The sequence below is a fragment of the Salmo salar genome, chromosome ssa09 (assembly GCF_905237065.1).
Source record: "Salmo salar chromosome ssa09, Ssal_v3.1, whole genome shotgun sequence".
NCBI classification, from domain to species: Eukaryota; Metazoa; Chordata; class Actinopteri; order Salmoniformes; family Salmonidae; genus Salmo; species Salmo salar.
Genome location: NC_059450.1, coordinates 21,332,282 through 21,350,921, shown reverse-complemented (window position 1 = coordinate 21,350,921; position 18,640 = coordinate 21,332,282). Strand labels below are relative to the sequence as shown.

The 18,640-nt window shown below is 43.1% G+C and overlaps 1 protein-coding gene across 2 annotated transcripts in view; it reads left to right on the top strand.

Moving 5' to 3' along the window:
- The window catches only part of LOC106611048 (intraflagellar transport protein 43 homolog A-like), a 42,838-nt gene that overhangs the window by 20,404 nt on the left and 3,794 nt on the right, over positions 1-18,640 (top strand). For both annotated transcript variants that reach the window (XM_014210879.2, XM_014210878.2), the window contains 3 exons: positions 5,665-5,729; positions 9,541-9,579; positions 10,418-10,464. In XM_014210879.2, coding sequence (XP_014066354.1) covers positions 5,665-5,729; positions 9,541-9,579; positions 10,418-10,464 — 151 coding nt within the window. The remainder of the gene's footprint in view (positions 1-5,664; positions 5,730-9,540; positions 9,580-10,417; positions 10,465-18,640) is intronic.

Genomic DNA, 18,640 nt, shown 5'->3' with positions numbered 1-18,640 from the left:
CAGCCTTGTCTTGCACCCCGCACTAATTTTATCGTTCGTGACAAATGTCCATTTATCTTTATTCTGGCGGTCGGACACAAATACAGTGTTTTGATGCACTGTATCACTTCTTTGTTGAAACCAAATCTTTCCATAACTTGGAATAGGTAATCCCATCCCACTGAATCAAATGCTTTTTCTGCATCTAGACTGATTAATATTGCACTTGTCTTATTCTGAGTAATGTGGTCCATGACATGTAGTGTTCTCCTTATATTGTCCTGTCTGCCTATTTTGTATGAAACCAGTTTGATCTCCATCAATCAATTCTGGGATTATGTTCTCCATTCTTTTGGCTATTATTGATGCACATAGTTTATAATCCGTGTTAAGAATTGCGATAAGTCTATATGAACTGCATTCCTTCTTATCTTTACCCTCTTTTGGGATTACAGATATGATGGCCTCTCTCCATGACGGTGGGAGACCCTCCTCCCGCAGAGTCCAATTAAAACAGGCCTTAAGTAGAGGTGTTAGTTGTTCTCTGAAGGTCTTGAACCGTTCTGAAGGGAAGCCATCAGTGCCTGGAGACTTGTTTACTTTTAGTTGAGATATTGCTTTATTCATTTCTTCGGTGGATATTTCTAAAGTTAGTCTATCATTTTGCTCTGTCCCAGTTGAGGGGAGATCAAGTGAGTTCAAAAAATGCTCTATTGTCTGTGCATCTGCCTTCTCTGGTTTCTTGTACAGATTTGTGTAATATGATTCAAATGCATTCTGTATTTCATCTAATTTGCATGTGATCTTCTTTGTTTTGGGGTCTTTTAACTTTGAAAATGGTATTCTGTGCTTGTTGTTTCCTGAGTCTCCATGCTAGTAATTTGGTTGCGTTTGAGCCTGCTTCATAATATCGTTGTTTCAGGAACCTGAGCTTTTTCTCTACTTCTTCTCTATAAATCTGGTCAATTTCCTGTTTTTCCTTTTGAATCTCTCATAATATAAGAGGATCTTTGTATTGACTATGAGATCGTTCTAAGTTTCTTAGTGTTTCCTGTAATTTCAGCAGTTTCTGTGCTTTAATCTTTTTCTTGAGAGATGATGTGGCTATGATCTTTTCTCTAATAACCGCCTTAGCTGCATCTCGTGTTCAGGTGTGGATAAGTGAGTTTCCTGCCAGAATAGTATGTCAACTCTCTCCCATTTCATCTTTGCTATTACCTTACTTCTCTTGATGTCACTCCCCAGTCCGTTTACATTGAGACTTATGACCTTAAATTCCCGATGATGCATCGATATAAAAAAAAAACTGCACCATATCTGCCTGCTTATCTTGAGCCTAAAAATGAACGAGAAATCAAGAACGATAATAAAGTAAACCAAAGTGGGAAAATACTTTGGTATTTGGACTCCCATGTCAGAGAACTGTCTCTTGCCTCTGGGGTTTGAGGGGATGAGCCTGTCCGCAGGAGGGGCCCCTCGCTCAGATATGAAAATGTGTGACGTTGTCACAAACAAGACCTGTTGGAAACAAAAATAATAAGGGCGCCTATTTCGTAGCTTATACACATCGGTTAATTACAAGTGAAAACTACACTGCTCAAAAAAATAAAGGGAACACTTAAACAACACAATGTAACTCCAAGTCAATCACACTTCTGTGAAATCAAACTGTCCACTTAGGAAGCAACACTGATTGACAATAAATTTCACATGCTGTTGTGCAAATGGAATAGGCAACAGGTGGAAATTATAGGCAATTAGCAAGACGCCCCCAATAAAGGAGTGGTTCTGCAGGTGGGGACCACAGACCACTTCTCAGTTCCTATGCTTCCTGGCTGATGTTTTGGTCACTTTTGAATGCTGGCGGTGCTTTCACTCTAGTGGTAGCATGAGACGGAGTCTACAACCCACACAAGGGGCTCAGGTAGTGCAGCTCATCCAGGATGGCACATCAATGCGAGATGTGGTAAGAAGGTTTGCTGTGTCTGTCAGCGTAGTGTCCAGAGCATGGAGGCGCTACCAGGAGACAGGCCAGTACATCAGGAGACGTGGAGGAGGCCGTAGGAGTGCAACAACCCAGCAGCAGGACCGCTACCTCCGCCTTTGTGCAAGGAGGAACAGGAGAAGCACTGCCAGAGCCCTGCAAAATGACCTCCAGCAGGCCACAAATGTGCATGTGTCTGCTCAAACGGTCAGAAACAGACTCCATGAGGGCCCGACGTCCACAGGTGGGGGTTGTGCTTACAGCCCAACACCGTGCAGGACGTTTGGCATTTGCCAGAGAACACCAAGATTGGCAAATTCGCCACTGGCGCCCTGTGCTCTTCACAGATGAAAGCAGGTTCACACTGAGGACGTGACAGAGTCTGGAGATGCCGTGGAGAACGTTCTGCTGCCTGCAACATCCTCCAGCATGACCAGTTTGGCGGTGGGTCAGTCATGGTGTGGGGTGGCATTTCTTTGGGGGGCCGCACAGCCCTCCATGTGCTCGCCAGAGGTAGCCTGACTGACATTAGGTACCGAGATGAGATCCTCAGACCCCTTGTGAGACCATATGCTGGTGCGGTTGGCCCTGGGTTCCTTCTAATGCAAGACAATGCTAGACCTCATGTGGCTGGAGTGTGTCAGCAGTTCCTGCAAGAGGAAGGCATTGATGCTATGGACTGGCCCGCCCGTTCCCCAGACCTGAATCCAATTGAGCACATCTGGGACATCATGTCTCGCTCCATCCACCAACGCCACGTTGCACCACAGTCTGTCCAGGAGTTGGCGGATGCTTTAGTCCAGGTCTGGGAGGAGATCCCTCAGGAGACCATCCGCCGCCACATCAGCAGCATGCCCAGGCGTTGTAGGGAGGTCATACAGGCACGTGGAGGCCACACACACTACTGAGCCTCATTTTGACTTGTTTTAAGGACATTACATCAAAGTTGGATCAGCCTGTAGTGTGGTTTTCCACTTTAATTTTGAGTGTGACTCCAAAGCCAGACCTCCATGGGTTGATAAATTGGATTTCCATTGATTATTTTTGTGTGATTTTTGTTGTCAGCACATTAAACTATGTAAAGAAAAAAGTATTTAATAAGATTATTTCTTTCATTCAGATCTAGGATGTGTTGTTTAAGTGTCCCCTTTATTTTTTTGAGCAGTATATATCGGTCATGCATGCATATCATGAATCATCCTCTTGATGTGTCCTTCTGTCACCCCGTTGTCAATGTGTCATTAATACTTAGTTAATATATATGTTAACGTGACGCTACTTAGTGTGTTTATAAAGAACACATACTTTTGGCTACTCACCCTTGTTCAGCATTGGGGGAAAATAGGGGAGATATTTTACCTATTGCGATGCCAACCGTAACAACCCAACGTCTTAACAGCTCGCGGTAACTATTCATTCTGTTAAATCCGATTCAGTTCCATCTTCCCGTTGGAAATGCCTGAGTCTCTCTCGGATGTGAACGTCCTCTCGCCGAGGTGGTTTCCCTCTTTCTCCATGGCTCTGCTTGTCGATAACGATCCATGGGAGAGCCTGCTCGAGTCTTTCCGCCGGTGATGTCGCCTTTCTCCTAGCAGTATACTCCACTGGGATGCCCCTCAACTTCAGATCCTCAGCCGCCTCGTCTGCATGCTCGTATGTAACCGGGCCATTTTCCAGAAATACCCGCATTTTTGCCGGGAATGGTGTTTGGAAGCATATACCCTTCTCTTTAAGTGCTTTCTTAATGGGGGTGTATTCTTTCCAACTTTTCAGTATCTCTTCCGCGTAGTCATGATCAAAGAACACTCGTTGGCCTTGGAAGCTAACAGGCTTTTTCCAGGTTGCATGTAAGACTTTCTCTTTCACTGAGAATTTTAGGAACCGTACTACTATTGATCTTGGTGGGGCGCCGCTGGGGGGGTTTGGGGCCAGAGCTCGGTGTGCTCTCTCGATTCCCAGGTCAGTGTCGTCTTCAAGTATGTCTTTGAATAGACCCTCCACGAATTTGGGCATAGTCTTTTTCTGCGCTCTCTACTACGTTATAAAGTCTAATGTTGTTTCGACGTGAGAAACCTTTGAGTTCTGTCACTTTTGCCTGTAGTGCGTGTTGGTTTTTCAGTGACTGTTCAAGTATTTCCTTGACTGCGGAGTTCCATGTGTCCGTTTCCCCAATGCGCTGTTCTGCGTCCCCCATTCTTGTAGATATGCTGTGAAGTTCTAATTAGTTTTCTTCAAGTTTCTGGTTGTCTTTCTTGAACTAATTTAGTTCCTTTCTTACATATTCTCGAAGTTCCTCTCGTAAGCCTCCTTTATCATCTCACGAAATGAGGTTTCTTTTGCTGCTGCTATCTTATTTGCGCTAGCATTAGCAATCTCGGGTTCATCGATGATTATATATTCTGCTGTCTTGTTACGGGCTGTTGTAGCTCCGCGACCTTTTCCTATTTTCCCCTTTTCCATTTTGCTTAAGTTATTACAATGCTCTGAGTAAATACTTGAATTTAGGGGGGGAAATACCCAACCGATGTGCAGTACGAAAAACTAGGCAGACATTCTTTAAGTTTTGCATCACAGGAAGCTTTTACTTTATTTTTCTGATTAAGCTTGACAGAAAGCATCATTTTCACATGGAGTTAGAGACCATTACATGCCACAACACCCTTTTGTTGTTTTGGACTCAAATTCCCCTTTTCCTCCTTCTGTATGTTTTCAGCCGACGTGTAGAATTTAGCCTACCGTAATTTCCGAACTATAAGCCGCAACTTTTTTCCCACGCTTTGAAACTCGCAGTTTAAACAATGACCGGCTAAAATATGGATTATTCCCGCTTTCACTTTTTTTTTTTTTTTTTAAACACATTCTGTGACGTGCTCAGTTTTTTGCCGGCATGAAGCTTTCATTAGACCAATGAAATTGCCGAACGGGTTAAGGTCAAACAACTTTTTTGTTTACTGTTTAGATTAAATCGAGCTCGCTCAAACTTCCCATCATTCTGATTACGGTAGTCATTTTGTCACCCTGATTCCTGGGGGCACAACAAAGTATTTGCAGCCACTCGACATCAGTGTAAATCGTGCATTTAAGGTGGCGCTCCGTGTTCAGTGGGAGGCTTGGATGACAAGTGGGGAGGAATCCTTCACTAAAACGGGCCGCATGCGAAGAGCAACTTATGGTCAAGTCTGCCAGTGGGTCCTGACAGCGTGGAGCATTGTAAAAAAATCCACTATCATCAACGGGTTTCGAAAGGCTGGACTGCTGCGTTTTGAAGAGGGCTCAGCGGGGGATTTGCCTCACGATATCTCATGAAGCATTCTGAGGCTATTCAACTCCGAGTGGTTTCAGTGGTTCAGTGGTTTCAGTGCACCGGAGGAGGAAGATAGTGACCAATGACTTTCTTGGTAGACTACTGTTTACTGCTCATTTTTTATTTTTTGTTACAAGCCGTGTTTCGATAAAGCCTATTTATTTTTTGTTACAAGCCGTGTTTCGTTAAAGCCTGTGTAAAGTTAATTTGTTTCAATGTACCGGTAGGCACCTGCGGCTTATAGACATGTGCGGCTTATTTATGTTCAAAATAATATATATTTTTTAATTCAGTGGGTGCGGCTTATGTTCAGGTGCGCTTAATAGTCCGGAAATTACGGTAATAGTTTAAAGAAGTTGTCTGTTATGCCTGTCATTAAGGATCTCTCTAACCTCAGGTACCCCCTCCTAAACCAGCCCGCAGGCAGGGCGGCTGGGCTGAGGAGACTTCTGGATCAGCCAAGTGAGTATCTCCTTCGCTCTACTCACCTCCAGCCTGTAGACTAGGTAACTCCACTTCACAGTCTCCAGAATGTGTCTCTGGCATGCGTTTGAGATTGGGAGCAAGGTTCTTTTGTTACCAATGATCTCTCATGCTGAAACAGAGAATAGGTTATGTATCAATGCATATTTTTTATACTTTGCGCTCTGAATCAACAACATTCCAGGGAGCCTATCTGAGTAGTGAACCCCACACATCCTCTTCAGCTGAGCGCGAGGTGGCAATTGACATGGTTCATGTGTCAGCCACAGGAGGGCACTGTTAGTCAGTTATCCACTTCATCACAGGGTTAGGCCACTTCATCACCTCTTACGATGGCTGTCTAACCAATGCATGCTCGCTTTTAAAGGCACATGTATGAATATTTCCTACCACAGACACATGGAATGTGTTGAACAAAATAATTCATCCCTAAAACAACACATTTAGGCTGCATCCCAATCCCTCCCCTTAGCCCTCCCCCTCATTTTCAAGTGTTCCTCAGTGGGAGAGTGGCACTCAAACGGAGCAGCTAGTGGTAGGGAGAGCTAAATTAGGCCTAGGGAATGGGACAAAAGTACATCACTCGCGCACATCAGAAACTGCCAACGGATACCACGCAATTCATTGGCGACGAGCCTTGTGTTTTTCACAATGCCCGTACTGGCGGCAGTAACAGCTTTCCTTATATTTCTGATGCAACAAATGCGTACTTACTACTTACCATGTGAGCAACATCTGAGAGCAGCAGAGCAATCAATGTGCCCGTAATGTACCCATCTTCTGGCTGTGGTTCAATGTGGAGTAGTACTGAAGCAGGACTTCCATTCCATAACAGTTTGACATGTAACAGTTGCATTTCCTTCACTTAGTCATTACTAGTGGAAGCATTCTAGAACAATTAAGACCACTGTTCTGAGCTAATATTTATACCAAATGTTTTAGGGTCCATACACAGATAGCTACACATCCATATCATACAGGTCTTTTTATCCTCCACTACACAACAAGCAAGAAAAGAGTTAGCTACTGCTATGTACCTGCTATGGCAAATATCTTCAATCTCTAACACTAACGTTACGTTACTTACTACAGTAAAGAACATTGACAAGTGATTGACAGCAAGGCAACCTGACAATATTGTACATTCAATTTGCAGTAAATGCTTTCTAGGTAGATTGTGTACATCCGCTGGTTTTCACAGCTCAGAAGTCCCTAAAACATTCAACAACTACAAATTACAATTCATGCCAATGTCAAACGCCCATATAGCAAGCTAAATGTATAGCTAGTTGGCTAATGTTAGCTAGTCAGCTAGCTTGTTAAATAGAGATTTTTCGTAAATTAACTTTATGACCAAAAATATGCATAATTATTTGTCTCTACATTAAGTAACATATTCCTCTTAACTGTCCATTTTTTTATGATTTGAAAAGGGGGGGCCAACTAAAAGACCTCGCTCGTTACTGTACATCTCCGTATGTGCTGTCAGTGTGACTGTAGTCAGACTGTGGAACTGGCTCTGCACTGTTCCAGATGGCTCCATCCACCACTCTACTCCAGTCTCTGTGGGGAGGAGAGCCGGGGAGATGCATCAATCTATACATTGAAGTGAACAAGCTGGTTCAATTGGGTTTATTTGCGTAGTTATTATTTATTTGCAGAGCCAGTAAAGACAACAGCAAACTAAATATATCTTTCTCACTCTGGGAAGGTCAGAGTGTCTCGTCCTTGCATTAGCGTAACTCGTCTTGATTCCTGCGTTCAGAGAGATTGGAATACCGGAGGTGTTAAGGGTTTCTCACGTGCATTGATCCTCTCTGAAACAAAGTAAGTAATGGGCCCCCCTGGAACTGGCAAGGACTTTTCCCTTCAATGTCAACCCTTGTGCTCAATCACCTCCTCCCACTAATCCCAGCCCAGAAATCCCAGGATTTGTCGATCTATCACTCCTAATTGACACTAAATGATCTGTCAGTTTATTGATGAACCTTTTGAAGCTGGGTTGTCACAATATATTTTATCCCTAACAACTTTTTCCAGACAGTTTTACCATGTCTATCGCTTCAGCCTACATGAGTCTTAATCAAGGGGCCTGTAATGTGTCTTAAGCGTCACCAGCCCAGGACACAGTCCAAGGGCAGCAAGGTGGGCTCCCTCTCTGATCTCTCTCTGACCATCAGACTCCAGAGCTGATCACAATGCTTCTGTTGCTATTGTTGTCGCTTTGAATAGCATACAAACATAGGATAAAAGGATAGGCAGGATGGGTTAAGGTGGGTCGGACTGAAGTATTTTATTTTATTTGTCTCAACAAAAAGATCAATAAAGACTGTATAAATAAAGGCTAAAAGTATAAATAAATGTATAGCCTTTATAAATGAAGGCTAAATAAACAAATACATAATACAGCAGAGATCAGGTCCCACAGCAGTGAAGTGTCCCTGGCGTAGCTGGTTGTGGTGTGGACTAGAGAGTGGATGAGGACCATGTGTGAGGCTCTGCTGAGTCTGTTTCCGCTCCCCTCCAGACGAGGCCCTAAGGCCAGGGGGTTGGCTCGGGGGCATGTCCGCTTTGTCTCTGTCTCCCCTGAGCTCTGTCTGGACCCTGGCCAGTGTCTGCCATCTACACCACTGGTCTCCTGCTCCTCGACGGAGGAGCCCTTAACACTCCTATGGCCCTGTGGTGGCTTCAACCCCAGAGAATATGCTGATCTATTGTAGAGAGGGGAGCCTCCAGAGATTAGTGAATGGATTATTCATGAAGTACAATTTATAAACATATATAATGTAATTTCATTTTTTAAATTTAGGTTATTGATACACACTAGTAAGGAATAATAAGAAATATATTTGTAGGGCAACATTCACTTGCCTTTAAAAAGCTGTTTTCAGTCCTGAGAAAATTACAGTATCTGTTTTCTTCAAAACCAGTAGGGGGCACTCCTCTACCAGTAGAACCTGCCGGTACTGTGTATCTCCTCCAAAACATTATTCAGCAACACTCGTATGTAAGAGTAACTTTGTAAAAAGTTGTCTTCATAGCCATTAATTCACAGACTGTCTTGGTCTAAAATGTTAAGATTTCAAGACTTGATTTGCCTTTCTAATGCTGCTTGTGGTGAGGATACCTTTATTTGACAGTAGCCCTGTTTTGTCTAATATTATCTCCCCTAACCCTGGTGTGAAACAGTGTTATGCCAGGAATAGTGTGTTGAGGTGAGAATGTGTGAAAAGACAGGGATTCTGTCAGTGTGTGTAGGGCGTGGCATGCAGTCAAGCTGGGCTGTGTAAATGGAGAGGTGTCTGAAAATAGCCCCGTGGTCCAGCAGGGGAGGAACAACAGAGAAGAGGAACAACAGAAAATACAACCTAGGACAGGGATGGGGAACTTTGATGGGGGTTTGGGACAAAAAAATCTGAATTCATCATGAGGGGATGTGCCTTTGGAGCCTGAATCTACCTAGGCTAAGACTCTGACTCTGTTTTTATTTTCATTTGGGGGAAATTGATCCACGGGCCTACAAAAGGGGGGCTGCCAGTTGCCCATCCCTCACCTAGGCCTTAGGAGGCTCACATCTGACAGAGCAACTAGCCTACATCAGAACCATTAGTGCTTTTAAGATGAAGCTTTCAAATATAAATAGAACAACTGTTCAATAAGCTAATTGGTCATTGATTTGTCTGTTAAAATTGAATAGATTTTAGTCATTTTATTTATGTGGCACAAAAGTATTTTGTCTGTGTTCCTTTGTTGTATAATCTATCAATTATGTTCACTGTTTGTTCCTTAGGTCTGGAAGAAGGCCTGCCGTGGTGGAGGACGTGGAAGAGTAAGTTCACTTAGTCTCGTCTTTTCATTCTGAAATATTTCCCTCAGTTGTTGATTAAATTAAATAACTATTTGGTATAAAAAAAATACAGGAATCGAAATTGGACCAATTTAAATGTTTGTGCCCGATGCTCTGATTTGGAAATTGCTGTACTTGGTTGCAACTAATCCTCGCCTTCCAAGAACAATCACTTAACATGATTAAAAGCCAGCGTGACTGAGTTGTCATCACTTTTATTGTTGTTGGGAGCCAAGTTAGCCTGTTATTTTAGTTCTTCCATGTTGCCAACTTGCATATTAGGCCTTGAATAGACAGTAGTGAGATGGAAGGAGACTAGAGGACATGGTGTGTTTTACTCATCACGGCTGGAGGCCCACGCTTGAATAGCAGTGTTGAGACACAGGCTTTGAAAGAAACACAGGCAGTGCTACAAAATAGTCCTTTGATCTATGTTCTTTTCACCACCAGCCCATCTCAGTTCCATTTATTTGCTGCCTCCGTTGTGTTTTTGATTCATTCTTAGAGGGATACTGTTGAGTTCAGTGAAGCCCTGGGCTGCTCACAGAGACAATCAGCCAGGCAGTCCCACTGATGCTGCTGTGTCTGTGGAGCCTTTAGGCGGTGTCTGCTGCTGTATTGTAGAAACAGTCCCAGTCAGTCTGCAGCAGACAGACAGGCAGAACAAGCCTCCTATCAGGCTGATCTAGAGCCTCACTCAGCCCACAGAAACCGGCTCATCATCAAAGCACAACAGCCCAGTCTAAGTCTGGCTCCCTGTGATGACCTCACCACTGAAAGCCTTCAATAATTCATACTCTCCCACTTCCTGTTTCTGCAGCCGACGCCTTCGACCACAAACCCCCCAGGGCTCGGATGATGAAGGAGGTGAGAGCACCCTTGTATCCCAGTCCCGTGTCTCTTCTGGCGGGCAGAGCTGAGTCCTCCAGTCCCTCCACAGCACATTCATCCAAAATAGAGCAGATAAGCTGCCTCTCGGCTCATCGCTTTCTTTAACACTCCCAACATATTTGTTCTCAGTGCGAGTGAGGAATCCTCTGTAGCAACTCTGCTTCTGACCACCTACTGTGAGACACCCAAAACTTACCAGAGAACACAATCGTGTAGATGAAAGTGACAGGTGAATATGTTAATATGATAAGTTTAGAGAACTGTAGCTGATCACTGGTTATCCCCTCATTCCATCACATCACACACAGTCCATAACAGACCTCAAATACAGTATTCACTAAATTAATTATCCTATTCAGTGGCTGAAGCAGGATTTAAGTGTCTCTTCTCTTTGAGCGTTACACACACACACACACACACAACACACACACACACACACACACACACAAAAATACATCTTCTCTCTCTCTCACACACACACAAACACACACACACACACACACACGTCTTCTCCTCTCTCTCTCACACACACACACACACACACACACACACACACACACACACACACACACACACACACACACACACACACACACACACACACACGTCTTCTCCTCTCTCTCACACACACACACACACACACGTCTTCTCCTCTCTCTCACACACACACACACACACACACGTCTTCTCTCTCTCACACACACACATCTACATGTTGGGGCAGGTGCTTCAGAGCGTTGAACCAGCGGGAACGCTCAACGCTAGCCTCTAACTCGGTCACCTCAGGGCCTGGTTCTCCGCATCACAAACAATGTCAGAGTAGACATTTCAACAAAGCACGGCCTGGGATAATTGTTCCAGTTTTTGGGGCAAAGCACCAGGGGAAATAAGGGTGAAATTGCCTTAGCAAAGATAGGAGTGGTGAGCCCCTGATTATTTAAGAAGTTATATTATATACATGCCAATGGCCGGGCTGGATGGCGTTGTATAAGGAGGTTTTCTTTGAGGTATTAAACTGACATATTGATGAGGAACAGAAGCACTGTGTCTGCGGCTGTAGTTACTACTCTCATACTTAATGAAACACCTACCCACCATTATAGCCCTCTTCTGTGGATTTACAGTGCATTCGGATAGTATTCAGATCCCCTTGACTTCTTCCACATTTTGTTACATTACAGCCTTTTATTCTAAAATTGATTATATATTTTTTTCCTCATCAATCTACACACAATACCCCATAATGACAAAGCAAAAGCAGGTTTGTAGAAATTTTTGCAGATGTATTAAAAAAACATCACATTTACATAACTATTCAGGCCCTTTACTCAGTAATTTGTTGAAGCAACTTTGGCAGGAATTACAGCCTCGTCTTCTTGGGTATGACGCTACAACCTAGGCACACCTGTATTTGGGGAGTTTCTCCCATTCTTCTCTGCAAATCCTCTCAAGCTCTGTCAGGTTAGATGGGGAGCATAGCTGCACAGCTATTTTCAGGTCTCTCCAGAGATGTTCAATAGGGTTCAAGTCTGGGCTCTGGCTGGGCCACTCAAGGACATTCAGAGACTTGTTCCGAAGCCATTCCTGCATTGTCTTGGCTGTGTGTTTAGGGTCGTTGTCCTGTTGGAAGGTGAACCTTTGCACCAGTCTGAGGTCTTCAGGGCTCTGGAGCAGGGCTTCATCAAGGATCTCTCTGTACTTTGCTCTGTTCATCTTTCCCTCGAGCCTGACTAGTCTCCAAGTCCCTGCTGCTGAAAAACATCCCCACAGTATGATGCTGCCACCACCATGCTTCACCTTAGGGATGGTGCCAGGTTTCCTCCAGATGTGATGCTTGGCATTCAGGCCAAAGAGTTCAATCTTGGTTTCATCAGACCAGAGAATCTTGTTTTTCATGGTCTGAGAGTCTTTAAGTGCCTTTTGGCAAACTCAAAGGGGGCTGTCATGCCTTTTACTGAGGAGTAGCTTCTGTCTGGCCACTCTGCCATAAAGGCCTGATTGGTGGAGTGCTGCAGAGATGGTTGTCCTTCTGGAAGGTTCTCCCATCTCCACAGACGAACTCTGGAGCTCTGTCAGAGTGACCGTCGTGTTCTTGGTCACCTCCCTGACCAAGGCCCTTCTCCCCCGATTGCTCAGTTTGGTCGGGCGGCCAGCTCTAGGAAGAGTCTTAGTGGTTCCAAACTTCTTCCATTTAAGAATGATGGAGGTCACTGTGTTGTTGGGGACCTTCAATGCTGCAGAAATGTTTTGGTACCCTTCCCCAGATCTGTGCCTCGAAACAATCCTGTCTCGGAGCTCTAAGGACAATTCTTTCGACCTCATGGCTTGGTTTTTGCTCTGACATGCACTGTCAACTGTGGGACCTTATATAGACTGGTGTGTGCCTTTTCAAAATCATGTCTAATCAATTGAATTTACCACAGTTGGACTCCAATCAAGTTGTAGAAACATCTCAAGGATGATCAATGGAAACAGGATGCACTTGAGCTCAATTTCCAGTCTCATAGCAAAGGTTCTGAATACTTCTGTAAATAAGGTATTTTTGTTTTTATTTGTAATACATTTGCAAACATTTCTAAAAACTTGTTTTTGCTTTGACATTATGTGGGGTTATGTGTAGATGATGAGGAAAAATGTGTATTTAAATCCATTTTAGATTAAGGCTGTAACGTAACAGAATGTGGGTAAAGTCAAGGGGTCTGAATACTTTCCGAATGCACTGTATGTGCTTAGAATCCTAATAAAGTGTATTTGCACGTTTCATCTTCTAGATGTTGTAGGTTTAGATGTTATGAACTTCATTACTGGAATTAGATTTACAAAATAATGTGAACATTTGACACCTTTTAGTTTTATGGCCACTTTGTTTTTACAAAGCCTTTTTCATTTTTCATTGTTGTTTTGTTTTTACGATTATAACAAATGGTAATAAACGTTTTTGACAATGCTTTTAAGTTGCTCACAAGATAACACACACACACACAGTCATAATCTCATTCACACACACACACACACACATGCTTACACACACCCTAGCTGAAAGGGTCAGTTGTGTGGAGACCCCAGTGGTACCGTTCTTACCCAGCAAATGCAGCTGGAAAGATAATTCCTCAGTGGAGGACCACCTCTTAATACAGTGCCGGCGGCTGGGGCAGTGGAAATTGCAGTGCTGAGGGTTAGTGAGATAGCCCCTCCGATCTTGATTATGTCCCCTACCCTATCCCTTATGTCCACTGGCTAGAAGCATAGAGAGAGAGAGGGCAAGCCCTTTCCCCCTCTCCCCCTTGGCTGGCTTTCAGTCCCCTGCCAGTCTCATTGCAAAGAACTGCCATTACAAACACACTAATCTGTTCTCAATCTGTTTCTGTCTCTGTCTCTCAGTCAGTGATCTGCTGAATATTGTCCCATAAGCTTTTCAAATGTAGTCCGTGCCTAGGTAATCATCCCATAGCCTCCCTGCTTAGATTATAGCAGCTCTGCCTGGTGATGTGTGGAGGTGTCCCCAAAGTCGCTGACTGCGGCGTGCCTGCTGGGAGTATGTCTACATTCACAGCAAATTATCCCCTTTTGATATTTACATGCTTCAGCGAGGAAACTCGCCATGACCGTGTAATAAGGATAGGCTTTGCCCAGTCGCCGCCAGACAAAGCAACCTTGATAGATGTCCAGGCTGCAATGGGGAACGGAGGAAATGTATCAGGAAATGTGTGCCAGCAGTGCTGGGAACAGACATCTCTTTCTGATGGCGTTGCCCTTTCCTTCAGAAAGAAAAACGGCAGCTTGTTTGCAGCTCCTATTAATACTCTCTTGGCGTCCAGTAATAGGTTGAATTTGAAGCTCATTTTAAAATGTTGTAAATTTTTTTGCACTTAACAATAGAGTTTCGGTAACACTTTTCTTGACACCCAGCGTCATAACACGTTATGACACGATCATAACCATGTCATAATATGTCATAACGGCTGACAATTTGTCCACCTATAATATGGACATAACACTGTCTAGACACATATTTAGACCTGTTTTGGCATATATTGCTTTATTTTATGGCTGGATTTATGACACTTACACAAGAGTGTCAAAACCCACACAAGTTACCACTGTAGTTATTTTATGGCTGGTTATGACACATATATAGGCATGTCGAAACCCACAAAACCTACCATACAAGGGAAAACATTCCTTTACACCATAGCCAACAGTATGTTTATCTTATATATTTTTTTTTTAATTACCATGTTCGATTATCATTGTAATTGCGCACAGATTGTCAGACATGCGCCTACCCCAGTGCCCTGTTGCTGAAGACTGGGATGAATGCAGGAGCAGATTTCAGGAGCAGGACAAGACACCCTCTTTTTGACTGATGACTGATATAAGAGCATGTACGTGATAGGCCTATCTGGCATATATGATTATGATGGTCATAAATGCTTCTTGACAGTGTCTTAAAGTGTATTTTCTTAGTCCAAGTAAAGTGACACAGGATGGTCATAATGCTTCTTGACAGTGTCATAAAATCTATTTTCTGCAAGTTATTTGAAATATGAAGAAAAAAACATGACAAGTAATGAAATACAACAAAGGAAAGGAAGGAAACTTCTTGGCAGGGAAAAACTCATTTGAAAATATGTGTTTTTTGACACTCTTATGTAGGTGTCGTTACCAGCCATAAAATAATGCAATATATGTAACAACAGGTATAAATACAGTACTAGTCAAAAGTTTGGACACACCTACTCATTCAAGGGTTTTTCTTTATTTTGACTATTTTCTACATTGTGGCATAATAGTGAAGACATCAAAACTATGAAATAACACATATGGAATCATGTAGTAAGCAACAAAATGTTAAACAAATCAAAATATATTTTAGATTCTTCAAAGTAGCCTCCCTTTGCCTTGATGACAGCTTTGCACACTCTTGGCATTCTCTCAACCAGCTTCACCTGGAATGCTTTTCCAACAGTCTTGAACAAGTTCCCACATACAGTTGAAGTCGGAAGTTTACATACACTTAGATTGGAGTCATTAAAACTAGTTTTTCAACCACTCCACAAATGTATTGTCAACAAACTATGGTTTTGGCAAGTCAGTTAGGACATCTACTTTGTGCATGACACACAAGTCATTTTTCCAACAATTATTTACAGACAGATTATTTCACTTATAATTCACTGTATCACAATTCCAGTGGGTCAGAAGTTTAAATACACTAAGTTGACTGTGTCTTTGGAAAATTCCAGAAAATGATGTCATGGCTTTAGAGGCTTCTGATAGGCTAATTAACATAATTTGAGTCAATTGGAGGTGTATCTGTGGATGTATTTCAAGGCCTACCTTAAAACTCAGTGCCTCTTTACTTGACATCATGGGAAAATCAAAAGAAATTAGCCAAGACCTCAGAAAGAAAATTGTAGAACTCCTGGTTCGTCCTTGGGAGCAATTTCCAAATGCCTGATAGTACCATGTTCATCTGTACAAACAATAGTACGCAAGTATAAACACCATGGGACCACGCAGCCGTCATACCGTTCAGGAAGGAGATGCGTTCTGTCTCCTAGAGATGAACGTACTTTGGTGTGAAAAGTGCAAATCAAACCCAGAACAACAGCAAAGGACCTTGTGAAGATGCTGGAGGAAACAGGTACAAAAGTATCTATATCCACAGTAAAATGAGTGCTATATCGACATAACCTGAAAGGCCGGTCAGCAAGGAAGAAGCCACTGCTGCAAAACCGCCATAAAAAAGCCACACTACGGTTTGCAACTGCACATGGGGACAAAGATCGTACTTTTTGGAGAAATGTCCTCTGGTCTGATGAAACAAAAATAGAACTGTTTGGCCATAATGACCATCGTTATGTTTGGAGGAAAAAGGGGGAGGCTTGCAAGCCGAAGAACACCATCCCAACCGTGAAGCATGGGAGGGGCAGCATCATGTTGTGGGGGTGCTTTGCTGCAGGGGGGACTGGTGCACTTCACAAAATAGATGGCATCACGAGGAGGAAAATGATGTGTATATATTGAAGCAACATCTCAAGACATCAGTCAGGGAGTTAAAGCTTGGTCGCAAATGGGTCTTCCAAATGGACAATGACCCCAAGCATACTTCCAAAGTTGTGGCAAATGGCTTAAGGACAACAAAGTCAAGGTATTGGAGTGGCCATCACAAAGCCCTGACCTCAATCTCATAGAAAATTTGTGGGCAGAACTGAAAAAGCATGTGTGAGCAAAGAGACCTGCAAACCTGACTCGGTTACACCAGCTCTGTCAGGAGGAATGGGCCAAAATTCACCCAACTTATTGTAGGAAGCTTGTGGAAGGCTACCCAAAACATTTGACCCAAGTTAAACAATTTAAAGGCAATGCTACCAAATACTAATTGAGTGTATGTAAACTTCTGACCCACTGGGAATTTGATGAAAGAAATAAAAGCTGAAATAAATCATTCTCTCTACTATTATTCTGACATTTCACATTCTTAAAATAAAAAGTGGTGATCCTAACTGACCTAAGATGGAATTTTTACTAGGATTAAATGTCAGGAATTGTGAAAAACTGAGTTTAAGTGTATTTAGCTAAGGTGTATGTAAACTTCCGACTTCAACTGTATGCTGTGCACTTGTTGGCTGCTTTTCCTTCACTTTGCGGTCCAACTCATCCCAAACCATCTCAATTGGGTTGATGTTGGGTGATTGTGGAGGCCAGGTCATCTGATGCAACACTTCATCACTCTCCTTCTTGGTCAAATAGCCCTTACACAACCTGGAGGTGTGTTTTGGGTCCTTGTCCTGTTGAAAAGCAAATGATAGTCCCACTAAGCGCAAACCAGATGGGATGGTGTATTATGGCAGAATGTTGTGGTAGCCATGCTGGTTAAGTGTGCCTTGTATTCTACATAAATCCCCAACAGTGTCACCAGCAATGCACCATCACACCTCCTCCTCCATGCTTCATGGTGGGAACCACACATCCGTTCACCTACTCTGCGTCTCACAAAGACACGGCGGTTGGAACCCAAACTCTGACATTTGGACTCATCAGACCAAAGTACAGATTTCCACCGGTCTAATGTCCATTGCTCGTGTCTCTTGGCTCAAGCAAGTCTTCTTCTTATTGGCGTCCTTTAGTGGTGGTTTCTTTGCAGCAATTCGACCATGAAGGCCAGATTCACGCAATCTCCTCTGAACAGTTGATGTTGACATGTGTCTGTTACTTGAACTCTGTGAAACATTTATTTGGGCTGCAATTTCTGAGGTGCAGTTAACTCTAATGAACTTATCCTCTGCAGCAGAGGTAACTCTGGGTCTTCATTTCCCCTAGCGATCCTCATGAGAGCCAGTTTGATGGTTTTTGCGACTGCACTTGTCTGACCTTCATGTCTTAAAGTAATGATGGACTGTCGTTTCTCTTTGCTTTTTTGAGCTGTTCTTGCCATAATATGGACTTGGTCTTTTACCAAGTAGGGCTATCTTCTTTATACCACCCCTACCTTGTCACAACACAACTGATTGGCTCAAACTCATTAACTCAAATTCGAACAAATTAACTTTTGACAAGGCACACGTGTTAATTGAAATGCATTCCAGGTGCCTACCTCATGAAGCTGGTTGAGAGAATGCCAAGAGTGTGCAAAGCTGTCATCAAGGCAAAGGGTGGCTACTTTGAATAATCTGAAATATAAAATATATTTTGGTTTGTTTAACACTTTTTTTTTTGGTTACTAGATGATTCCATATGTGTTATTTCATTCATTTAGTTGTCGTCACTATTATTCTACAATATAGTAAAAGTAAAGAAAAGCCCTGGAATGAGTAGATATGTCCAAACTTTTGACTGGTACTGTATATGGGTCATGACTGTGTTATGACAAGCTATGTCAGCTGTTATGACATTATAACGTGTTAAGACACTGGGTGTCAAGTAAAGTGTTTCCAGAGTTTGCATATAGAGAACCTAACCCTTACTGCTTCACGTTGAACTCTCGTAGAATAGTGTTAATAGGGCATTATTGGCTGAGAGAGTGGGGGGGAAACAACCCAGGAAGCTATTTGCAAAGAGCTGGACAGCGAGGCTTTTTGATGTCATTGCGCTAAGACCATTAAATTTGATTGGGGGTCCGGAGGGGATGGATTCTGCTGAACACTGT